Genomic DNA, 23,798 nt, shown 5'->3' on the forward strand with positions numbered 1-23,798 from the left:
GGCTTTAGTAGCTGTGGTAGGTAAGGAGAACATGGAAGTCGTTTCAAAACAATGTCCTCCTCCAACAAAGAAAACGCAGATTTTATTCAAGGAGTCTTGGCAGATTCACGTTAGTGGCCGGCCCATTCGCAGGAATGTTCGTTTCAAATCGTTTGCTACTGAACATATGAAACTGAAGGTCATACCTCAACAAGGGCAAGTGATGGGTAGTAACACTCTGGGTCATGGTTAGCTTACATCATGAAGATGTAAGGAATACTCTGGGTGTGCATTCTTGCTTTTCTCAGAAAGAATTTAGTAGCAGCTGGGACCTAGTACTTGGTGAATTAATAGTTTGCCCCATCTGTATTTTCTCCCTTAGAAATTAACAGGGTTTTAGTTTTTGGTTTTTGGTTTGCTTTGTTTTGTTTTTGTCGGTGAGTCTCAGTCATCTCCGGACCCACGCTCAGCTCGGTCCGTAGGGAACACTAGTGGATTAATCCCTTTGCTCCTGGTGGACACCACCCTCACACTGTCCATTTCTCTGGCTTAACTAACAGCCACCTCCCTTGTGTCATTTCAAAGACAGCACAGCTGAGCTCTGACAGCTGAGACCTTCACTTAAAGGCAGAGCAATTCAAGTGTTCTTCTTGGGGGTGGCCATTTGCTCCTGATTAGAAGTCATCCAGCCTCCTCCTCAGCTCAAGGGAGTCCATACTTACATTTGCCCACTTGCTTCCACAGCCCACGTGAGGAGGTACCATTTCTAGAGAGGATGTAGGGCAGGAGGGGACATCTGATTGGAAAGTGGACACCAACTAAATAGTCTTGTGCGCAGCATTCATTTAATACACAATCCTTTGATGTGGGTTATTTTTCCTCTAATCACTTCTGCTTTTCTTGGGCTCTATGACCAGGGTCTTGCTATGTAGCTGTGTCTGGCTTGGTACTAGCTGTATGATCTAAACTGGTCTCAAATGCCCTGCAATCCTTTATCTTCAGACTACTAAGTTCAGGGTGCGCACTAATGTACCACAGGATTTCTTCCTTATGCAAATAATACTTCTTAAAGTGTTTTACTAGTCTTCTTTGAGTCCAAAGATTAATCAGGATCAAAGTCCAAACCCTGTTTTGCTGCCTCTGAGGTCCAGTCTCATCTCACCGGAGCTCATTTTAAACTGAGAAACTTGCAAATGAACTCAGCTGAAATGGAAGAGGTGCATATTTGAAAATACACAATGAGCCAGGGACAGAGACCGCCCCCACGACCTCACAGGGGGCCGAAGAGCAGTGGGTTTGGAACAGAAAACCCTGCGATATCCATCACTACGACCAATGCACTTCTGGGAGGTCTGAGGACTCAGATCTTCTTCCTGATCCCTTTCCTCGGTAAACCAACTTTGTTTCTGTTCCTGGCGCTTCTGGCCTGATAGTGAGGCAGGCTACAAAGCCACAGGGAGAGACTCCCAGAACCCAGCTAATGATGCAACAGTGACCCTGAGCAGAAAGAGAGAGCCTCGGCGACAGGATCGCAGGACACCTCCAGCCCTTGGCTGCACACGCCCATGCTGTAAAGCACCGGAAGTGCAGCTGTGGGCAGACTCTGGCTCCCAGAGTGGTGCCGATATCAGCAGTGAGGAAGCACATTCTCACATGCTTGGCTCCTCTTCCTGGCCCTGCGGGCGCAACACACACACATAAGGCAAATAACACTGTGATAAGCAAGCACACATGCAGAAATCACACGGATAGTTTTGCCTGCAACCCAGAGATGGGGGCGTATGATAGTATCTCAGCCCCGGGGAAGTTCTCATAGAAGGATGGCAAATTTGAAAAGCACAAAAACCGTAGAGCACATAGACAATCCTGCCTCAAAAAGAAGAAAGAAAAAAGCCTTTGAGATAATAGGCTCTTGATCCCAAATGACAGCATTTAGCTAAGCTGAGCAGACCACTGGCCTTCCCAGTCCGGTCTTATCTTTGCTCATGTTGCCTTCCTGACTCCCCCGGATATTTACATTTCTGACTTTCTTTCGGTTCAGAAAATGGTCAGTGGTGATGAACGTCCCTCAGCAACAACTAAGATACATGGGCCACCGTCACTGTGGTGGCTTTCAAAGTACTGAGAGGAAATAAATGCAAGCACGGGCTCCTTGATTAACTACTGCTCTACGCCTCGGTTGCTCTTCCTGTGACAAAGCGTTAGAAAACACCAAGCATGTGGCGCCTCCCGTCTCCCTCCCTCCCTCCCTCCCTCCCTCCTTCCCACTTTCTTTCTCTCTAGCTCTTATGTTGGTTTAAGAGGCAAATCATCATTCTTTGAAGGACCCCATGCTCCAGTCAATGAACCGATTATCATCCACAACCAATACTAAGTGTACTTAGTTATCTAACTAACACTGAAGCTATTGTGTTGGAATGTGTAGGGAGGGTGGACTAAGTTGGCACGGTGTAGTGGACGGATATGTTCATATTTTATTGAATACCTATAAAAAATCTCCAAGAAAAAAAAATATATATATATAATTTTAAGACTGAGAATGAAACCAGGGTGTCACTGAGAAGGATGAGAGTTTGGCGCCCTCTAAAGGCGGCAGTGATAACTGCCCGGCTTTCCCGTGCCTCTAGCTCTTGTCCCGTGGAGGGTGTGGAAAAGGGGCAGGACTCTTTCCTTTCTTTCCAATCTGAAAGCTGAACTCTAAGTCGTCACTCCACCCTCCCCCGAGATTGCGGAAGTGTCAAGTTCACATTAATTCAACTCCCTGTTGCCCATAGCATAGCAGAAGAAGCAACGAGCTTTTGTGTTAAACTGACAGTTTGAGCAAAGGCAGCTCTCTGGTTCCCCCTTAGGACAAGGCTCTGAGATTGAAACTTCTTCCTTGTGTTTTCCAAAACAAACTCCACCTTTGATCGCTCACCTTTGGCTTCTCACCTGCTCTGTGTTTGCAAGGTAAGTGGCCTGGGTTGGTTTGGTTTTTTTTTTTTTTTTTTTTTTTTTTTTTTTTTGGTTTTGGTTTTGGGTATTTGGGGGGGGAGGGTTGTTGTTGTTTTGGTTTGGTTTGGTTTGGTTTTTGTTGTTGTTTGGTTTTGTTGTTGTTGTCGTTGTTTCCTTCAATAGGAAATTTTTCTAGAAACCGCTCTTGTGGAAGGTGAACAGAAAGTGTGGTTTTGCAGAAGGCACGTGATTTGCTCCTGAAGCCGGTTGACTAAGGTAAGAGCAATAGGGTTAAGGAGCTAGAAAGAGAAGCAAAGGTGAAGCAGACCATCCAAAGGGAAGACCCTGTGTCAGTCACATGGGTCCTCCAGTGGCCCCCACCCTAATCTTAATGCTACAGAAGTGAGTTACACCTAGAAACCCAGATACACAAAAACGCCGCTCCGTGGTGGTAAGATGGGCCAATACACCATCAAATGGCAGTCTCCCAGAAATGCTAGCTGTGTCATTCCATATGGTGGAAGCGTTTACTCACTGAGCAGGTATGAGGTAAGGTTCGGTTGTACAAAGGTCCAAGTTCAGAAACTCTGGTCTCCTTTCTAGCCAGAGAGCAATGCAATATTTCTCATTTTACAGCTTCTTAAGACTGGCCGAGATGGCATTTTCTTAGGCCTTCAAGTTTTAATTCACAGCTGGATTGTGCTTGGCTGTTTGCTAAATTGGGGGGGGGGGTGTTTTTATTTTTCTTTGAGGTTTTTGCCGATTTTTTTCCTTTCTTTTTTGTGGATTTGTTCTTATTTTATGAGCTATTTGGTCTCAAATGAAATACTTTCAAATGTGACAGAAAGGGAAAAAAATACTTTGAGTGTATTTTCTAGAATTTTGGTTAAGGTCACATACCTGGATAGAGGCAGAAGTAGGTCAGGTCTCTCTGTTTCCATCTTGTTCATAACCTTCCCTTACTAAAACAAATCACATTTTCAAATGGCTACCGCCATCAGATCATGGTACTTTAATTCTAATATCCAAGTGTACAGACATGCTTCTATTGCCAGGGTTACTAACCTTGAAATTGGTCATGAGCCCAGTTTGACCCCAGAGTCCACTCTAGACTGGGCACAATAGTGAATGAATTCCTTTGCTGTTGGTCTATTCCACTAACATACTTTCCACTTTACCACTTCTCCTGTGTCATTTCAAAAACAGAGCAGGCACAGCAGAGAGCCAACAACCTCAGACCCTCACCCAGAAATTTAAGTGTTCTTCCTGGTGAAGGCCATTTGTCCCTAGTTAGACATCATCCTGAGGTTCACAACTCAAGGGAATCCACAGGTATGTCTGCCATGTTGGTTGCTTGTTTCCTAACTTGCCGGTAGAATTTGTCTCCAGGAGCTGTCTCTTCTAGGGAAAGAGAGGGGAAGGATGGATGCCAAGTAAGTATTTGTGCTGGGTCCTTTTATGTAAACATATATTGTTTATACAGCCCGTTAACACAGGCGGCTTTCTTATTTCACCATTGGTACACCTGAGAGTGTTTTGGTTGGACTGTTGTAGTAGTTGTTGTTGTTGTTTTGTTGGTGTGTGTGTATGTGTGTGTGTGTGTGTGTGTGTGTGTGTGTGTGTGTGGTGTGTGTTAGAGTCTAATAACTCAGTAGCTGTTGTGGTCACTGTTCTATTGCTGTGAAGAGACAACATAACCAAGTTGACCCTTATCAGAAAGCATTTAACTGAGGGTTTGCTAACAGTTTCAGGAGTTCTGTCCATTATTATCATGGTGGGAAGCATGGCAGGAAGCAGGAAGTAGATTGGAGCTACTTCCTGATCCACAAGCAGAGAGAGAAGCTCTGGGCTCAGCATGGGCTTTTGAAACCTCAAAGCCCACCCCCAGGGACATACTTTCTCCAATAAGGCCACACCCTCTCATCTTTCTAATCTTTCCCCTGGCATTTTACCGTATGTGAGTCTGTGAGTCCGTTCTCACTCCGTAGCAAAGTTCACATTTTGCTGTCTCTGAGGTCCAGTCTCCTTTCAGCCTAACTCACTCTAAACTAAGCGACCCCCAAAAGAGCTCGGTTGAAATGGAAGAGGTACAGGTTTGGTAATACACAGTAAGCCAGGTACAGAGACCCTCAACCTCACAGATGGATGAACAGCAGTGAGTCCTGAGAAGTCCCTCAGAACTGAGCAAAGGGACAGGGAGAGCCTCAGTGATAGGGTCACAGGAGGTTTGGAGCCCTCTGAGCAGCTCATGACCATGCCGACTCACACACCAGAAGTGCACCTGTGACAGACTCCGCCTCTCGGAGCAGTGTGCATATCCGCAGTGAGGGAACTCAAGCTGGACCCGTGGTCCTTAGACACAGATGCTCTGCTGGTTCCCACGGCAAATACCACTAATGATGATGCACGCAGAGCTGCTCTGCTGCAGTTCATGCATGGCGTCACTGCATGTAAGTCCATCCTCCAAACTTCACGTTTGAAAGCTAGAAATTATCACCTCGGGCTTTATAGTAATAATAAAATCATTATTAATAAAAACAAACAGCTTTCATATACTTTAAGACTGATGCTATTCTTTCCTTGGATAAATTGCCCATTTACATCAATTCACTCAGTTGGTATTATTATTATTATTATTATTATTGTTGTTATTATTATTATTATTATTATTATTATCATCATCATCATCATCATTACTATTATTATCATTCCCTTTTATTGAAAATAGATTATTTTCTCATACAAGCTTACCTTTTATTATTAACGTATAAGTTTATTTTAAATATTAAGCATAGTAGTATTTTGTGTATTTCAAGATATTTTCTCTAGATTGTTAACTTTGTTTTTTAAAGGTTTGTTTTACAATTTTATGTATATGAGCATTATGCCTGAATATATGTGTGTGTGTGTGTGTGTGTGTGTGTGTGTGTGTGTGTGAACCATGTGCATGCTGAGTAGCCAAGAAAGCCAGAAGAGGCCATCAGATCCTCTGAGACTGGAGTTACAGAGAATCCTCTGGAATAACCAGCATTCTTAACCACTGAGCCATCTCTCTAGGAGAGGATTTGGAGAAGAAAGATGATAGTGAAAAGACCCTTCACTACTGAGGGGTTACAGGAGTTCACGAAGCTAAAGTACTAGCTACCCTCAGTAATAAAAGCAACAACTGGCTGGATTTAATTGAGCACTTACTAGTACCTCGTGGACTTCTGAACCATTCCAACACATACCAGTCATTTAACTGTCACAAAAAGTCTAGTAATCCCCATCGTCACCCCCATTTTACTGATGGAAAAAGCAAGGCACATAGAAAAGTGGCACCTAGCCCAATGGCAGGCCACTAACAAGAGGCGAGGCCACTTCTGAAATCAAAACTGTTGACTTCCAGAGCCTGCATTTTTAATCAAACTATAATTCAACTTCCACCCAAAGATTAAATAAGATCATTTCGTTAACATTAATAGCATTTAACATTAATAACACTACCTTGGCCGAGTTCTATGTCAAGGCTTCTCTTCTCACACTGCCGTACTGAGCTCTTCTTGATCTTCACACAGGGCGCACCATGGTCAAGAAAGTGGCCGTGATCGGAGCTGGTGTAAGTGGCCTATCCTCAATCAAGTGCTGCTTGGACGAGAACCTGGAGCCCACCTGCTTTGAGAGAAGTAGTGACTTCGGTGGACTGTGGAAATTTGCTGTGCGTAGTTCATCTTCCTAGCTCAGCACCCGTGATCCAGGCATGCGCTGCTCCTGCTCACTCGAGGTGGCATTAGCCTGCCTTGGTGGTCAAAACAGTTCATTGCAGCGAGCTAAACATGTGTGTGGCATCATGATAAACACCATGTGGGATGCGGTTTGACATGTCCGGAGCCTTAGAAATAGGCAAGGCATAGTCACAGGCATGGACAAGAGACTAGAAAAGGGAAAATCTAACCATCATATCAGCGTAGTTTGGAGGTTTCTGATGATTTCTGGATTTGGAAATTCTATAAGTAGCAAAGCATCACATCCAGCAAGCTGGCCCGCCTTGGTGAATGGAGAATAGATTACACACTGGGTGAGGTGAAGCTGGAATTAAGCAGTGGTTAGCGAACCCCCAGACATTGTTCAGATCTTACAAAACACTCATCCACTTTACACATACTTACCCTGTCTTTCTGCCCAGATATGATGGTGCACAAAACAGACAGGAACCCCCACTACCCTCCACATGGTTGAGAAAAGAACAGAAACAATAAAGAGGTCCCTGCAGCGTAGTGTGAGAAACTCTCAGATGCAGGTCACCCACATTGTGGGACTCTGCAGCAAACTCTTGAGTCTTGGAAAGCCTCTAGAGAAACGTGACAGGGAAAGAACACATTTGACAGAGAAATGGAGATTGGTTTCAGACATGTGCAGCTCATTGGTGACTAGCTTTTGGTGTTTTGTTTTTGAGTGATGGAGAGCAAGACCAGAGAATGAGTTAAGAAATATAGGAGAAAAAAAAACAAAAGGTTACCAGCACATGATGAATCTTCCTGATGGTTAAGATGGGAGAGAGGGGGGAAAGGGCTAATGAGGGTGCTGGGGGTTGTTCCTAAACTTAATGTTTGATATTCTTAATGCTGAGGGAAATAATCCAACCAGTTAATAAGCATAGAATATAATGAGGAAAACTATCAAGCAGTTCCCTGGAAAGATGCAAGGAGAGAAATGATCAGAGTGAGTGAAGGGAGTCCCTATCATAGGTGAAGAAGGAACAGCCAGCCAAGACTGACCAGAAGCCCTGCATCTGTGGAATCATTTCAGAGCAATTGTGTACTGTTGTCAGCGTCTTTGTGATGGACAAAGAGACTGCATTGACTTATTCCAGCTCTAGTAAGGATGTCTTATCATGGAAGCATGAACACCCAATGCTGGGTTTTCTAGAACTCTTTAAAATTAGAAGTACATTTCCTGAGGTCCCATTTATTGATTCTTGGTCGAAGAGCATAGTCCATTGGTGTTCTGTTCAGGAAATTTTTCCCTGTGCCTATGTGTTCTAAGCTTTTTCTCACTGGCTATTCTAAAAGTTTTGGTGTACCTGGTTTTATGTAGAGATCTTTAATCCACTTGGACTTGAGCTTTGTACAAGGAGATAAGAAAAGATTGATTTGGATTCTTCTACATGCTGACTGCCAGTTGATCCAGCACCATTTGTTGAAGAGGCTGTCCTTTTTATATTGAATGCTTTTAGCTCCTTTGATCAAGTTACCATAGGTGTGAGAGTTTGTTTCTGGGTCTTCAGTTCTGTTCCATTGATCGACCTGCCTATCTCTGTACCAATACCACATGGTTCTTTAACACAATTGCTTTGTATTATAGCTTGAAGTCAGGGATGGTTATTCCTGCAGTTTTCTTGTTGTTGAGAATAGATTTCACTATTCTAGGTTTTTTTGTTATTCCAGATGTATTTGAAAATTGCTCTTTGCAACTCTATGAAGTATTGAGTTGGAATTTTGATAGGGATTGCATTGAATCTGTAATTGTTTTTGGTAAGATGGCCATTTTTACAATGTTGATCCTTCCAATCCATGAGCATGGGAGATCTTTCTATCTTCTGAGATCTTCTTAAATTTCCTTCTTCAGAGATTTGAAGTTCTTGTCAAATCTTTCCCTTGCTTAGTTAGGGTCACACCAAGGTATTTCATATTGTTTGTAACTATTGTGAGTGATATCTTTTCCCTATTTTTTTCTCAGCATGTTTATCCTGTGAGTAAAGGAAGGCTACTGATTTATTTAAGTTAATTTTATATCCAGCCACTTTGCTGAAGTTGTTTATCAGCTGTAAAAGTTCTCTGGTGGAATTTTTGGGATCACTTAATTATACTATCATGTCATCTGCAAATAGTGATATTTTTACTTCTTCCTTTCCAATTTATATCCCTTTGACTTTCTTTTGTTGTCTAATTGCTCTGACCAAGACTTCCAGTACTCTATTGAATAGGTGGGGGGGGAGAGTGGGCAGCCTTGTTGAGTCCCTGATTTTAGTGGGATTGCTTCAAGTTTCTCACTGTTTAGTTTGATGTTGGCTACTGGTTTGCTGTATATTGCTTTTACTAAACAAAACAGCAGCCAACAGACTGGGAAAGGATCTTTACCAATCCCACATCTGATAAAGGTCTAATATCCAATATATAAAAAGAACTAAAGAAGTTAGATCCCAGAGAATCAAACAACCCTATTAAAAAAATAAGATACAGAGCTAAACAAAGAATTCTCAACTGAGGAATATCGTATGGCTGAGAAGCATCTAAGAAAGTGGTCGACATCCTTAGTCATCAGGGAAATGCAAATCAAAACAACCCTGAGATTCCATCCACCTCAAAACAGTCAGAATGGCTAAGATCAAAAACTTGGATCACAGCAGATGCTGGCAAGGATGTGGAGAAAGAGGAACATTTCTTCTCTATTAGTGGGGTTGTAAGCTAATACAACCACTCTGGAAATCAGTCTGGCGGTTCCTCAGAAAATTGGACATAGTACTACCTGAAGACCCAGTTATTCCACTTCTGGGCATATACCCCAAAGATGCTCCAACATATAATAAGGACACATGCTCCACCATGTTCATAGCAGCCTTATTTATCATAGCCAGAAGCTAGAAAGAACCCAGATGTTCTTCAGTAGATGAATAGATACAGAAATTGTGGTATATTTACACAATGGAGTACTACTCAGCTATTAGAAACAATGAGTTTACAAAATTCCTTGGCAAATGGATGGAACTAGAAAATATCATCCTGAGTGAGGTAACCTAGTCACAAAAGAACACACATGATATGCAGTCACTGATAATTGGATACTAGCCCCAGAAAGCTCTGAGTATACAAGAAACAACTCACAGACCTTATGAAGCTCAAAAAAAAAAAGAAGGCCAAAATGTGGAAGCCTCAGTCCTTCATGGAAAAAAAATGTGTATTCATCATATATTATTATGTAACAAATTTTGTGAGCTATAATAATATTTTATAAAATAGATAAGTTTAAAAGTGATTTTAAAAAATATAAGTAGAATGCTAATTGCTCCAAACTCTTTCAGCTGGACACCCATGAACCCCCAAGGCAACCAAGAGAATCTTCTCTTCTACCTTGTTCCTTCTTTTCTTCTTACTAATAATACCTCCACTACAGGAAACTTCCAAGGATGGGATGACCAGAGTTTATAGGTCACTAGTGACAAATGTCTGCAAGGAAATGTCATGCTACAGTGATTTCCCATTCCGAGAAGATTACCCCAATTACATGAGCCATGAGAAATTTTGGGACTATCTCAGAGAATTTGTTGAGCACTTTGACCTCCTGAAATATATTCAGTTTAAGGTAAGATAGGATGGGTTATGGGAAGTTTAAGATAGGTTGGGTTATGGGAAGTTTAAGGTAAGATAGGATGGGTTATGGGAAGTTTAAGATAGGTTGGGTTATGGGAAGTTTAAGGTAAGATAGGTTATATTATGGGAAGTTCTCGAATGGAGGCTGCATAGTCAGAAGTTTTATGGAAATGAGATGATTAAGGAAATTGTTCCTGATTTTTATCTTGATGTAAGATGGGCAATTCTTTCCTCACTGCTCCTTACTTAAAGCATTAAAATACTGAATTTCCCCAGTCCTCCTCTAAATGTCAGGCTCGTCTAAGATGGAACTTGCAATGTTTCTTCATGAGAATAAAGTAAGAATAATTTGACTTATGAAACCTATTGGGAAGAAATGACTACACTCTTAGCACAGAAATTATGATGGAGGAAAGTTTGCTCTTCTGATTTCCCTTGTATTGGAAATTATAACTTGTTTCCTTCTCATCAAAAAAAAAAAAAAAAAAAAAAAGTCCTGCTTTATCCTTCTGAAGAAGAGAGTCAGCTACTCTAAGTCCTGGTCCACATCTGAGCATCTGTGAGATGCGCAGTCTGCTTAGTTTCTCTAAGAGTGAGCTAGCTGATGTTTACAGACATTTCTTGTATCATCGATTGGTCCATTTAAAATAATAGATGGTTATTATACAAGTTTGTCCGTTGCTTTCAGACTACTGTGCTCAGCATAACAAAGTGCCCAGACTTCTCTGAAACTGGCCAGTGGGATGTTGTCACAGAGACAGAGGGTAAAAAGGACAGAGCTGTATTTGATGCTGTTATGGTTTGCACTGGGCACTTCCTGAGCCCACATTTACCTTTGGAGTCCTTCCCTGGTGAGTCAATTCTACCTGGAAAAAAAAAATGACTTGCTCATAATTTAAAATACTTCCCCAGGCTTATAGACAAGATTACATTTGCCTGGAAATTACATGCACAAAATTACTTTGAATAGTGAAAACAAAGGTCTGTTTTAATGTGAAGTGTTACTATTTAGGTACTAATATAAATGCTGTTGTAGAAGCCTTACCCAACATGTCTACTTCAAGTGCAGCAATCAAACAAGACTTAAAAATACCGCATCTGTCATTTTTAGAAAGCTGTTAATTTTGTGGGGGTAGTATATGATTCAAAAGCATAATGTAAGAGAATACAGAAGCTGAACAGGTGGGATTTAAAGGAAACAAAACAAAAAAATTATAAATAAATAAATACATTCACTCTTTAAAATTGCCTATTGTACCTCTCAGATCAGAGAGTTTTGAAATCCTCTTTGAAACAAACCAGTTCAGCACAGTCTTTTTAACACATTTATGATTGGAAAACCTTCATCTCTTAGGACATAATCAGTTTTTTAGAAACAAGATAGCCATTCAAATTCAGGTGTGGCAAATAAAATTAGGGAAGTAAGGATTACTAAGATGTAGAAAAACTGTCCCTATTTAAATCTATTTTCAGGTTTTGGTGACTGTGAAAGCAATTAGATAATAACATTTTGACTCTTTTTTTAATATGTGTATATGACCATGGTATTTATTGTGCAGCATATACATGTTTGAGGGATGGTAGATGCCTGTGTGCTGATGTAGAGGTAAAGGGGGATGCTAAGCATCCTGCTCTGTCATCTTCCACCTTACTCCTTTGAGACAGAGTCTCTCACTGACCTGTAGGCTGAAAGCCAAGAGTTCCCAGAAACATCTGGTTTCCACCTTCAACAGATCCCAGGTCCCAGGCATCAGTAAGGCCACATCTAGCTTTTACATGGACACTGGGATCCAAACTCAGATCTCATGCTTGTATACCAAACATGCTTTCCTGTTGAGCCATCTCTCCACCCAGCCCTTGATATTTTTGTTTTGGGGGTTTTATGTTGGTTGGGGTATTTTTGTTTGTTTGGTTGGTTGGTTTGATTTTTGGTTTGATAAACAGAAAGAGATTATAAGAGTGTGAAGAATAAAGTTATAGACTTAGTAAGAGGAAAAATTCTGTATAGATGTTATAAAAATCTATCACAAATAAATAGAATATCCTATTCAAAAATATGTAAATATGTGCAGGAATAGGGAATCAAGTGAGAACTCCATCCATAATTTCTTAAGAAGCAGTACCCTAAGTGGTGCCTGCGGTTGAACTCAGGGAATGAACTCAGATCATCTGGTTTGATGGCACGACCCTTAGCCCACTGTGCCACCTGTTGACCCCTCACCAATGTCTTTGTACATTTCTCTTTAATTAAACTATTTCAGGTTATTTAGTTATAGCTGTTGCATATGGAATTGTTTTACTGACTTCTGTATCAGATCTTTTCCCATCAATGTACAGCAGTAATACTGTAGGTTGGTTTAGTATCATACAATTTTGCTTAATTAACTAATCTTATAGGGTTGCTTTTTAGGGGGAAATCTATAGAGTTTTCTCTATATAAAGTCACCTTATATGCAAACAATGAGAACTTAACTTCCTTCTTTCCAAAATGAATGTTCTTATTCCTTCTTTACTGTTCTAGCTAAGATTTCCAGTAGCACAGTGGTTGAAAATAGTAAATATAGGCCCTAGTGCCCTGTCCCACACAACAGAGGGATGCTTTCAATTTGTTCCCACTTGCTATATTATCCATGAGTTTATTTTACATGAACTTTATTATATTCATGTATATTCACCATAAATTTATTATATATTAATAATAAATTCCTAATATAATAAATATAGATTAATAATAAATGTGGTATATTCATGCATGCCACAGTGCACATACAGAAGTCAGACAACAATTTGCACAAGTCATTTCTCTCCTTCCACCCTATGGACTCTGGGAATTGAACCCAGATTATGAGGCTTGTCAGCAAACACTTTTATCCTCAGAGCTGTATCTCCAGCTCCAAACAGCGTTCTTAACAAGGCAGGTTGTACAAGATCCATGCTTCAGCGCTCTGAATTCCGGGAAAAGTTTTGTTCGTCCTGCTTCTACTTGCTTCAAGTAGCGATACAAGCAACGTGCTTCCCTATCATTGAGTGCCTCAGAATTATGATGAGTAATTCATTATTTTGGGTCTGTTCATCCTGTTCTTCCCTCAGGAATCCATAAGTTTAAAGGCCAGATCCTACACAGCCAAGAGTACAGGATTCCAGATGCCTTTCGGGGCAAGCGCATCCTGGTGGTTGGTCTTGGAAACACTGGCGGAGACATCGCGGTGGAGCTCAGTGGAATAGCATCTCAGGTACACAGCTTCTGAATCAAGTGTCTCCGTTCCCATCAGCGTGGATAGTGGCTTCAGAGGAGACTATAAATGCCTTCCCATTGACAAATTATGCTGGCATAAGTGGGGGGGGGGCGTCTCAAAACCACTCTTGGTCTGCTCTTTCAGAAAACACGCTTCACAGAACCTGACTATACCCAAAAGACTGCAGAAGAACTGTGTGAACCATAATGCATTGTTCTAACGTGATCTGTAAGGGATGAGACCAATTAGGCAACCTGTCTCACAGAAGGCAAGACTCTCGTTTACACCCTCTTCTCCTCTCCTCTCTGTCTCCTTCCTCCTCTGCCTCCCAGTCATCATTGCTCCTGTTTGAACACCTACTCTATTTTCCTCTCCCCAAAACGATTTCTTGCTTTTCTCTACTGGATTATGATCTCGCTGCATAGGTTCAGCAGGCTTCAAACTTCTTCAGACTCCCAAAAGCTGGGATGACAGGCATATGCAACCAACTCCTCCTAGCTATCTTCCTTTTATATAAGCCCCCTGTAATTCTGTCAAAATCCTGTGTTAGAGCCCGATGGTAAGGTTGTTTGCTAAGTGTCTCCAACTCTTCTACTAGAAATCAGTTTCAATTTGTTTTAATATAAAAATCTTTAACTTGTGTAAGTATATAAGCATGTATGATGATTTTAGAAATTCCAAACAACTTACAAGTTAGAGATCTAGTTCGTGTGCATAATTTATAGGAAAGTTATTAGATCTCAATATAGATTTATATTTAATTAGCGATTTTAAATGTATTGATTTTCTGAACCTTATAATTCTGTATTATTCATATGGTTAAAATTACTGGACCAGAGCCTGAAGAGCTGGCTCAGTCACACAAATAAATGCTTGTCATGCAAGCATGAGCTTAAGAGTTCCATCCTCAGAGCCTACATAAAATGCCAGCTTGGAAAGCAGATCTCTGGGGCTCACCAGACAGACAGCTGAGTCTAATATATGAGCCTCAGGTCCAAGTGACAGATACTGCCTCAAAAAAAGGTCGATGGACCCTGAGAAATGACATCAGAGGCTGATCTCTGGCCTTTGCATGAATGTATGCACACATTCACACATATTTGCACCCATATGTACCCCAAACATGCATAAAATCATCAGACCAACACATCATAAATACAAATATTACAAGTCTATTTTCACAGTAGTAGAAATAATATAATGAAGATGCTTAACATTTATAAATCAAATGGTGTGTTTTTAAAACTATAGCAACAAGAGCATATGGTCACACATAGGTCTATGTTAGAAAACAGAATATAATTTTAAACGCACCCCAAAAATGTACTGCAAAGTGATGGGCACATGCTTATCCTTCTTATTCTTCTTTGTAGGTGTTTCTAAGCACTAGAACTGGAGCCTGGGTTCTGAGCCGCTCCTCAGATGGTGGTTACCCTATAAATATGACAGTAACAAGATGGCGTCATTTTCTTGCGTGGATTCTGCCTTCACATTTTGTGACCTGGATTACAGAGAGGAAGATGAATAAAATGGTTAACCATGAGAACTATGGATTAAGCATTGCAAAAGGGTACTTAAGTTTTTATTTATGGGAAAGGTTCAGTTCACTTTTGCTATTTCTACTACTACAGATAAACTTTAATTATTGGCGGAGTTCCATACGTGCACATAGCCAACCTCTTTTCCTTCCTCTCCCTGATAGTCATCCTTCTCCGTCCTTAATAGTCACTGTGCTTTTCTTGGCTTCCACATATGGAAATGAATGTGCTGCACTTACATTTTTCAGCTTAATGTATTTCATACAACAGAGTCTTTGAGTCTATCCATTTTTCTGAAGATAAAAGATTCTATTCTTCTTTAGGCTGAAAATAGTGTGTGTGTGTGTGTGTGTGTGTGTGTGTGTGTGAATAACAAAATGGTAATGCAGATATCTCTTTGGAATGCTGATTTTATTATTTTGGGATATATTCCCAGAAGTGAAAAGTCAAATCATATGGTAGATCTAGTCTTAGTTTTTTGTTGTTTGTTTGGGTTTTGTTGTTGTTGTTGCTGTTGCTGCTGCTGCTGCTGTTGTTGCTGCTGCTGCTGCTGCTGTTGTAGTTGTTGTTGTTGTTTTGGAACATTTCATATTGGCCAAACCAGTTGACATCCCCACCAAGAGTGCACGTACTTCTTTTTCCATGCTGCCACACACATTATTTTAGAAAAGCAATAGACATTCTAACTGGAGTGTGATAGCATCTTATTGTCACTTTGATTTGTATTTCTGATGGGGAATTTTAAACCACCATCTCTCATTCTGCATTATTCTGAACTCTGCATGTTCAATAAGTGCAGCATTGTCTTAGATTCTCCTGCTATAAACTTATTTCCTTAAGATGTTGTCCATCAATTTCCACAGCAGTTCCTGAGATAGGCATATTCTCTGCCCAGTATCCATAGTAGTAAATCCACAACACAAGAATAAAATGAAAGAAACTTTTAATTCCAGCTTGAAAGAAAATTTTCGCTGGATTTGAGGCACCATGAAACTGCTACTATCCAGAAATACAATGTTTATAGCATCCATGAGTATAAATGGTTGGCTCTTGCATGTACTAAATGCTTAGTCTGACTGTGCTTGATTATAGAATTAAATACTAGAGAGAAAAAGAACCTTAGACTTCATGTCATGACATTAATTAAATGTGATTTTAATATATGCCTAACTCAAATATTCATTAGCAACATCTATTTTAAAGTATATAAAAAAAAAAATATGGCAGAGATGTTGTGATCTGTCAGTCTTATAGAGACCATATGTCTAATGTGACTGACTAATGATGAAAATAGCCATGTAAACAGATGAATGGTGTTTAAGTTTAAACGATAGTAACTTACTGACTTCCTCTTGACCTAATATGACTTCTGAGGACTTGGGTGCTGTGAATCCCCAAACTGATCATCAGATAGCTGGTGATACATTCTATGCTTATACTTTAAGCATTGCTGGATCAGGGGTATTGCTCAGTGGTAAGCCATTTGCCTGGTATATGTGAGGCTCTTGGTTCAATCTCCACACTAAAAGAAAAGAACAAAGGAAGAAGCAAAACCAAAAACACTATTCTAGAAATGAATTCTGATGGATAGAGATATAAAGCAAGTGATGGTTAGACTGCTCATAATGGTGCCTGCTACCAAGCCTGAGAACCCAAATCCAGTCCCCAGAAAATGTAGTAGAAAGAAAGAAAGAACTGGCCCCTGCAGATTTTCTTCCTCTTCCTTCGCCTTCCCTTTGCCTCCTGATCTTCCTCTTCTTCCTCCTCTTCCTCCTATCTGTCTTGCTATCTATCAGTATCTATCTCAATGTAATTTTAAGGAATTTGTAAATCAAGTCAGGAAAGAGTCATTTTCCACTTGCCTTCTACAGTGAGCCAGGAGGCAGCATGTTACAAACACGGTGATTGTTTATCAGATCCCCAGCTTCAAATCAAACACTGCTCAGCTCACTTCCTTCACTTGGCAGATAATCTAATTCAACTGACTGAAGAGAAAGCATTTTCTAAGTGTCTTGTAAGTAACTATCATGAATATTTTTTCTCTCTCCTAGTAAAGCACCAAAATTTATTGTGAATGATGAGCTACCAAACTGCATCCTCTGTGGGAAAATCACCATGAAAGCCAGCGTGAAGGATTTTACTGAATCCTCTATCATCTTTGAAGATGGGACAATAGAATCCAGCATTGATGTAGTGATCTTCAGTACAGGATATGAGTTTTCTTTTCCCTTTTTGGAAGAACCTCTCAAAAGCCTTTGTACAAAGAAGAGCATCCTATACAAGCGAGTATTTCCCCCAAATTTGGAAAGAACAACATTAGCCATCATTGGCTTGATCAGCCTAAAAGGGTCTATCTTAGTGGGCACAGAGTTCCAAGCACGGTGGGCCACAAGAGTATTCAAAGGTATGTTTGTTCTATTTAAACACAAATGCCATCAAATGAATCTTAAAATTAGTGCCTACCATTTACCTAAAGTCAAACAGATGTGAGCTAAAATAATACAAAATACTAGAAGCAAACTTAATGAGAAATTAATCATAAATGTGTGTGGCATTGTAAGAGATGTGCATATGTCATTCCATCTGACTGAGGGCAGGCTATGCCGATTCTGTGGCTGGGGTAAGATTTGCTGTGAAAGTTGCCCACATAGAGACGAGTCCTTTAATATAGAGAAGAATGTTAAACTAACAAGCCATGCTTTAAAACTTAAGCCAAATTACTTTGAAATGTGGTTTTACTCCTTTCCTAGACATTTGGTGAGATGCTTCAGCCAGACCCACATCCTCATAATTTCCCTGTCTTTCTATCCTGCCCCATAACTGCTCACACATGCTTATAAAAGTATTTGACCCTGGGCATCATTTGATGTCAGTTATAATTTCAAGAAGCTAAAAGGGCTGGAGAAACATTTTGTGGGGACCAACCCCAGCACTGCCATTCATCTTTTGTGTAAAGACCTCTTAAGGTCTCAGGTCCTTCATCTATATAATATTTTTGTTGAGGTCTTTTGTTTGTTTCGGGGGGGGGGGTGTTTGTTTTGTTTGGAGAATTGAGACAGGGTTTCTCTGTGTAACAGCCCTGGCTGTCCTGGAACTCACTTTGGAGACCAGGCTGGCCTCAGATACTCAGAGATCTGCCTGCTCTTCCCCATGAGTTCTGGGATCAACAAGCATTTGCCACCATGACTGACCTTTTCTCAAGATTAATTTATTTATATAATAAATTATAAGTGCTCTTAACCACTGAGCCATCTCTCCAGCCCATCATGGACTTTTTAAATGGGTACTTTCTACAAAGGAGTTGGCTGAGTACTTGGCCCACCATGAAGCCCACTAAGCAATAAGTGCTGCTCTTACTGTTGGCATCCCACCACACCAGCTAGGTTAGCTAGTGTTTTAAAGGACTGCAGCCATGTTGTTTTTAAATATAAGTAGCTTCCTCATTTAGGCCAAATAGGTTATTCTTAATAAATAATAAATAAATAAATAAATAAACAAATAAACAAATAATCACCAGTAATCTCACACCGTAACTGCAATAGACGTCAACTTAAAAACCGATGCTTGGGGCTGAAGAGATGGCTCAGAGGCTAAGAGAACTGTATGTTCTTGCAGAGAACACAGGCTCAGCTCTTAACACCTACATGGCAGCTTACCACCAGTTTCAAGTGATCCAGTGCATACATGTAGCCAAAACACTCATACAGAAAATCATACGTATCTATTAAAAACAGCCTGTTTTCTCCTAGGTTGATACTATTCAATTTATATGTATGTATTTGGTTATTCATGTAGGATTATTTAATATGTGTTTCATGGTGCTGAGGTTTGAGCACAGGGTCTTGTACATGCTAGGCCAACACTCTATCCCTGAACTACACTCCCAGCCTTCTTCCTTGTTTTTTTTTTTTTTTTTTTTTTTTTTTTTTTTTTTTTTTTCTCTTGTCTTTTCTTTCTTTATTCCTCTTTTGTGAGATAAGAATTTACTAAAATTGCCAAACTGACCTTGAGTTTGTCACCCTCCTGCTTCAGTCTCCTGAGCAGCTCAAATCACAGACCTGTACCACAAGCCTGACTACAGACATGCTATTTGAATAGAAAGAGAAGATAAGACACATTTAGAAGGTCCTTATATTGCAGGGAAGAGAATCACAACCTTTCATTAAATTATCAAAAAAAAATGTATTCCTTTAAAGCTAATTAAAGTGCTTTTACAACATTATCCAGTTGCATTAAAACCACAGGAAATACCTAGGGTTTATGCATAACGAGATATAAAATGCTTATTAAAATGATATAGTTGGCAAGACACAGCTTGATTGGCTCACACCATAGAAGTAATTGTGTGGTCCACTGGAGAGCTTCCAAGACACACTTCGGCAACCAGAGTCTTGCTCATCTTTGAAAAGATAACAAAACCCTGGCAGAAAACATCGCAGAGCTGCTCAAACCTAACTCTGAGGGCAGTGCATCTAGAGCTGCCATTTGGTACCAGAAAGAGTGGGACTGAGCAGAATAGGGTGGGGGATGGTGGATTATCAAGGTCACAAGTAGCCAGGTTCACATAAAAGAGGCAAGGGTAAAGTTCCAGAAACCCAAAGGGACAGAATAAGGTTTTGGAGGCTGGAAGCTGGGTCACTAGAGAGAAGTGTCAGAGCCCATGCTGAGAGGCTAAAATCTGCTTTAAACACAAAATGAACAGGAGCAGAGGTCAAGGTCTAAAACTGTCCTGAAGTTTGTCACTGCTCTCGAGGCTATGAGACCTGGGAGGATGGAGCCAATCAATAAGGCAAACTAAAGTCTTAGGCAATAGCCAACATTATTCAGAACCTCAGTTTATACTCTGAAGGCTAAGAAGGGTTGAACAAATAAAGTTCTCATGAGTTCAAGCTGTATACAATCATAAGGACAAGCTCCACGTGGCCAAAAACATGTTTTTCTATAGAGGCATAGAAAGGATGCTTTAAACATGTAACTGAATACAACAGCAAACCCTCACGGGTAAGCTGAAGTAAACTCACTCCCATCAGATACACCTGGGAGAAATACAAAACTCCATTCAAGAACAAGTCCATGTTTTTGAAGAAAATGAGGTCACAAGACTTGTTTTCTTGGAGTGTTCTAGGAAGCACTCTCTGGGAAGTTTTCTCCTCTCTCAACTCCTTTCCTGGACTGAGTTCCTGGACACAGGTGGTCCTCACAACATACACAGAATTCCTCTGAGGCTGAGACGGACCTGCAAGAGACCTTCCAGTAATAAAAAAGAAAGATGTGTCCAAAAGTGGTCGCTCGGACCATTTCCACTTAAATGAGTGCCTTTAAAACACACGCGCATACACAAGTGTCATAAAGGAGTATTACACGGTATAATATAGACTGTGCTGAGAGAGAAAAGGAGAACATGACAGTATATGTGGAGGAACTACAGCAATTGCTGGAGCCGACGTGATATCTGGTGGGAGGGGCGCAGGGCTGAGGATTGAGCCATCCAGCACCCATCTGATAGTCTGGCAAAGTTTCCTGATTAACCAGATTTTACATCCAGGAAGTTTCCTGTGTACTTTGGTTACTAAGTTCCAAGGCTGGAGCAGAGGGAGGCCAGAAATGAAAGGATGCAGAACTTAAGGGGGAGAAAAAAAGCTAATGTCTTTACCATTGCTTCCGGTCTTTCTCGCAGGACTCTGTAACATACCTCCATCTCAGAAACTGATGGCCGAAGCCACTAAAAAGGAGCAGCTCATTAAAAGGTATGAAGTGCAGCCCGCTATAGGGGATCACTGGTAAATTCTATTCATCTACCCGTGACTCAGAGCAACTGACCCTGTCTTCCTGCCATGCCATCACGTGGTCCCAGGAATTCCGTTCTGAATGTAATTACTTCCCACCTCACTGGTCGGGATTTGCCTATGTTTGCCTCTATAACATCTTCCTCCTTAAACTTGAGGAGCCCACAAAATTAGATCTCACTCCTAGATGAGTGGCCTGTGGCTTTAAATACCGTCACATAATTGATTACTCAAGTAATCCTCCTGCCTCACCCTCCCAGGAAGCTGGGATATTCATTTTTCTGTCCACATATAAAAATGCTTTTTGATTTAGTTTTTCATCAACGACATCTTATTTGTACAGACCAGGCTTAACCCTCATGTCACGTTCAAACACAAAACGTTATTATTTCCTAAGTACTTCCCTTCCTACCTCCTATAACAAGTAATTTGCCTTTGTAGTTACACTTGCTAAATAACCACACACACCCTTGCTATTTCTTTCCAACTTAGAAAAGCATTCCCAAAGGAAGTTTGATTCTAATACAACAGTAACAAAATAGGATAGGGAGTCCATCTTATAACTTGGGAAATACAGAACAGGGGTGACTAATGAATGTATTCATTGCTTTTGCCCATAGGGGTGTGATGAAAGATGCCAATCTAGACAAACTTGACTTCATTTCCTACATGGATGAGCTCACTCAGTGCATAGGCGCAAAGCCCAACATTCCACTTCTGCTCATTACAGATCCAAGATTGGCTTGGGAAGTTTTCTTTGGACCATGTACTCCTTACCAGTACCGTCTAATGGGCCCTGGAAGATGGGATGGAGCTAGAAATGCCATCCTGACCCAGTGGGACAGAACCATAAAACCATTAAAAACTCGAACTGTTCCTAAGTCCCCCAAGCCTGACTCCATCTCACGCTACTTTAAAGCTTGGGGGGCACCTGTCCTGATTGTCTCTCTCTTACTTATCTACAAGTCTTCAATTTTTCTTCAACTTGTGCCAGGTAGGTTACAAGAAAGATTTTCCCCTTACCGAATACTGTGGTATATCCCCCAGAATTCATGAGTTGGTCTCCAGTTTGGCAGTGAAGGAAGTTATCTGGGACACCCCCTCGAACAGATTGGTGCTGCTCTCAAACACTGGGTCAGCTTCCATAGGGCAGATTGTCATGAAGCAAGACTGCCTCTTATCACTTTCTGTGCATTTATTCGCACCCTTTGGACCTTTCTGCCATGTCATGGCAGAATACAAGCCTGTCACCAGAAGCTGCCACTGTGTCCTTGAGCCCTCCAGCCTCCACACCCATGAACAAAATAAACTTCATTTGCCCGTTTCATATATTCTGTTGTGATGATGAGGAATGCTCTGAGATGCCCCATTGCTAATTGCTGAAGATTAATATGATTGCTTGTGAGGGCTGCATCATGGCGTGAGAGTTCCACCTCATGTATCTTGGGCATGACTACTCTTCCCAGAGTGTCTTCCAAGTTCATGTCCAGTCATCTCTTACCAAAATCCCAGGACCTTCCACTTTGGTCTCAGCCCCTATGTTCTCATATTGCTTTCCAGTGCAGATTCTACCCTCTACTTAAAACTGCTCCAAATAATCGTATGATTACATGATTACTATTTCTAAGAATTTCCGGGATGAAATAAGGTGAAACTAAAATTGGCTTGTGAATTATTACTATTATTATTTTAGTAATAGTAGTAGTAGTGGTTGTAGTAGTTCTGAGTATGTGTGTATGTGTGTGTGTGTGTCTGTGTGTGTGATGTGATGTGGAAGGGCACACATGCCATGGCACGTGTACTGAGGTCAGAGGACAGCTTTGCACAGTGCATTTTCTTCTACTTTTGTGTGGGTCCAATAGACAAAACACAGTATGCCAGGCTGGTAAGGTAAGCACCTTTATCTGCTGATCCATTTCTCCAGCCTGTGAAGTTTTAATACAGAGATTATGTTAAAAGATGTGAAGGGGGATTATATGAAATGCCTGCCTCTCACGACTAGTAACAATGTGTTTGCTATCTTGAAACCTGAAGAAGCATAGAAAAAAAAGCAGTTTTTAAAAAGGAAAATGCCTACACAGAAAGAGCCACCTAACACTAGCCATAACATTCAACCAAGTGATAAAAAAGACAAAACATGATGACCCCAAAAAGTCAAACCCTGAGGGAATAAAGTCTTTCTTTGGCAATTAATCCCCTGACAATGTTATTCAGTGGCTGAATCCAACCAAAACCCAGAGGGTAGGTCCTCCCACTAATATTGTCTAACAGCCTCCTATGGTTATCTTGCTGTGTATGAACTTTTCTGAAACGATGCAGCAGATCACCTCAGTGCAAAGATCACAACTCACATCCTACTTTGTTATGACTCTTTTCTTACAGTGATGCCATAGTTATTTCTGTCCCTGGGATAAAGGATCCTGTCAGAAAGCAATTTAGAGTTGGGTTTGTTTTAACTTTGAAATTATAAATTGCAATTTATAGCAGAAAAGTCAAAGCGGCAGAACTTAAAACATCTGCTCATATCACATCCACAGCCAGGTGCACAGAAAAATTAATGCATGCATATTTAGTGTTCAGGCAGATTTCTCTACTCTTGTGCAGATCATGGCTAAGCCCATGGAATGGTACCACCCACATTCAAGTGGGTCTTACCACCTCATAAACATACTTAATAAAACTTCCTCACAGGTATACCCATAGGCCAACCTGATCTAGGCAATTACCCACTGAGAATCTATTTCAAGATGATTTTTAGCTGTGTAAGGCTGACAATCACATGGCTTTTTGTTTGAGGGAGTTTGGAGTTTTGTGGGGTTTAGTGTTTTGGAAGGATTTTTTTGTTTTGTTTTTGGGTTTTGTTTGTTTGTGGGTTTTTGTTTGTTTGTTTGTTTGTTTAATACAGAGTCTCAGTCTATGGCTTTGGCTGAACTGAAACTCTTGCTGTAGATGGATAGACTGACCTTGAACTTTTAG

General features: G+C 40.7%; 1 protein-coding gene across 1 annotated transcript; it reads left to right on the top strand.

Moving 5' to 3' along the window:
- Positions 1-3,105: 3,105 nt before the first annotated feature.
- FMO4 (flavin containing dimethylaniline monoxygenase 4) lies at positions 3,106-21,892 on the top strand. The gene is made up of 9 exons (XM_080931321.1): positions 3,106-3,189; positions 6,471-6,610; positions 10,066-10,254; positions 10,951-11,113; positions 13,353-13,495; positions 14,872-15,068; positions 17,088-17,440; positions 20,714-20,783; positions 21,443-21,892. Exons 2-9 carry the CDS (start codon positions 6,479-6,481, stop codon positions 21,876-21,878), a joined length of 1,683 nt encoding a protein of 560 aa, XP_080787447.1. The 5' UTR covers positions 3,106-3,189; positions 6,471-6,478; the 3' UTR covers positions 21,879-21,892.
- Positions 21,893-23,798: the final 1,906 nt, after the last annotated feature.

This window comes from Micromys minutus (assembly GCF_963924665.1).
Source record: "Micromys minutus genome assembly, chromosome: 1".
Classification (NCBI taxonomy): domain Eukaryota; kingdom Metazoa; phylum Chordata; class Mammalia; order Rodentia; family Muridae; genus Micromys; species Micromys minutus.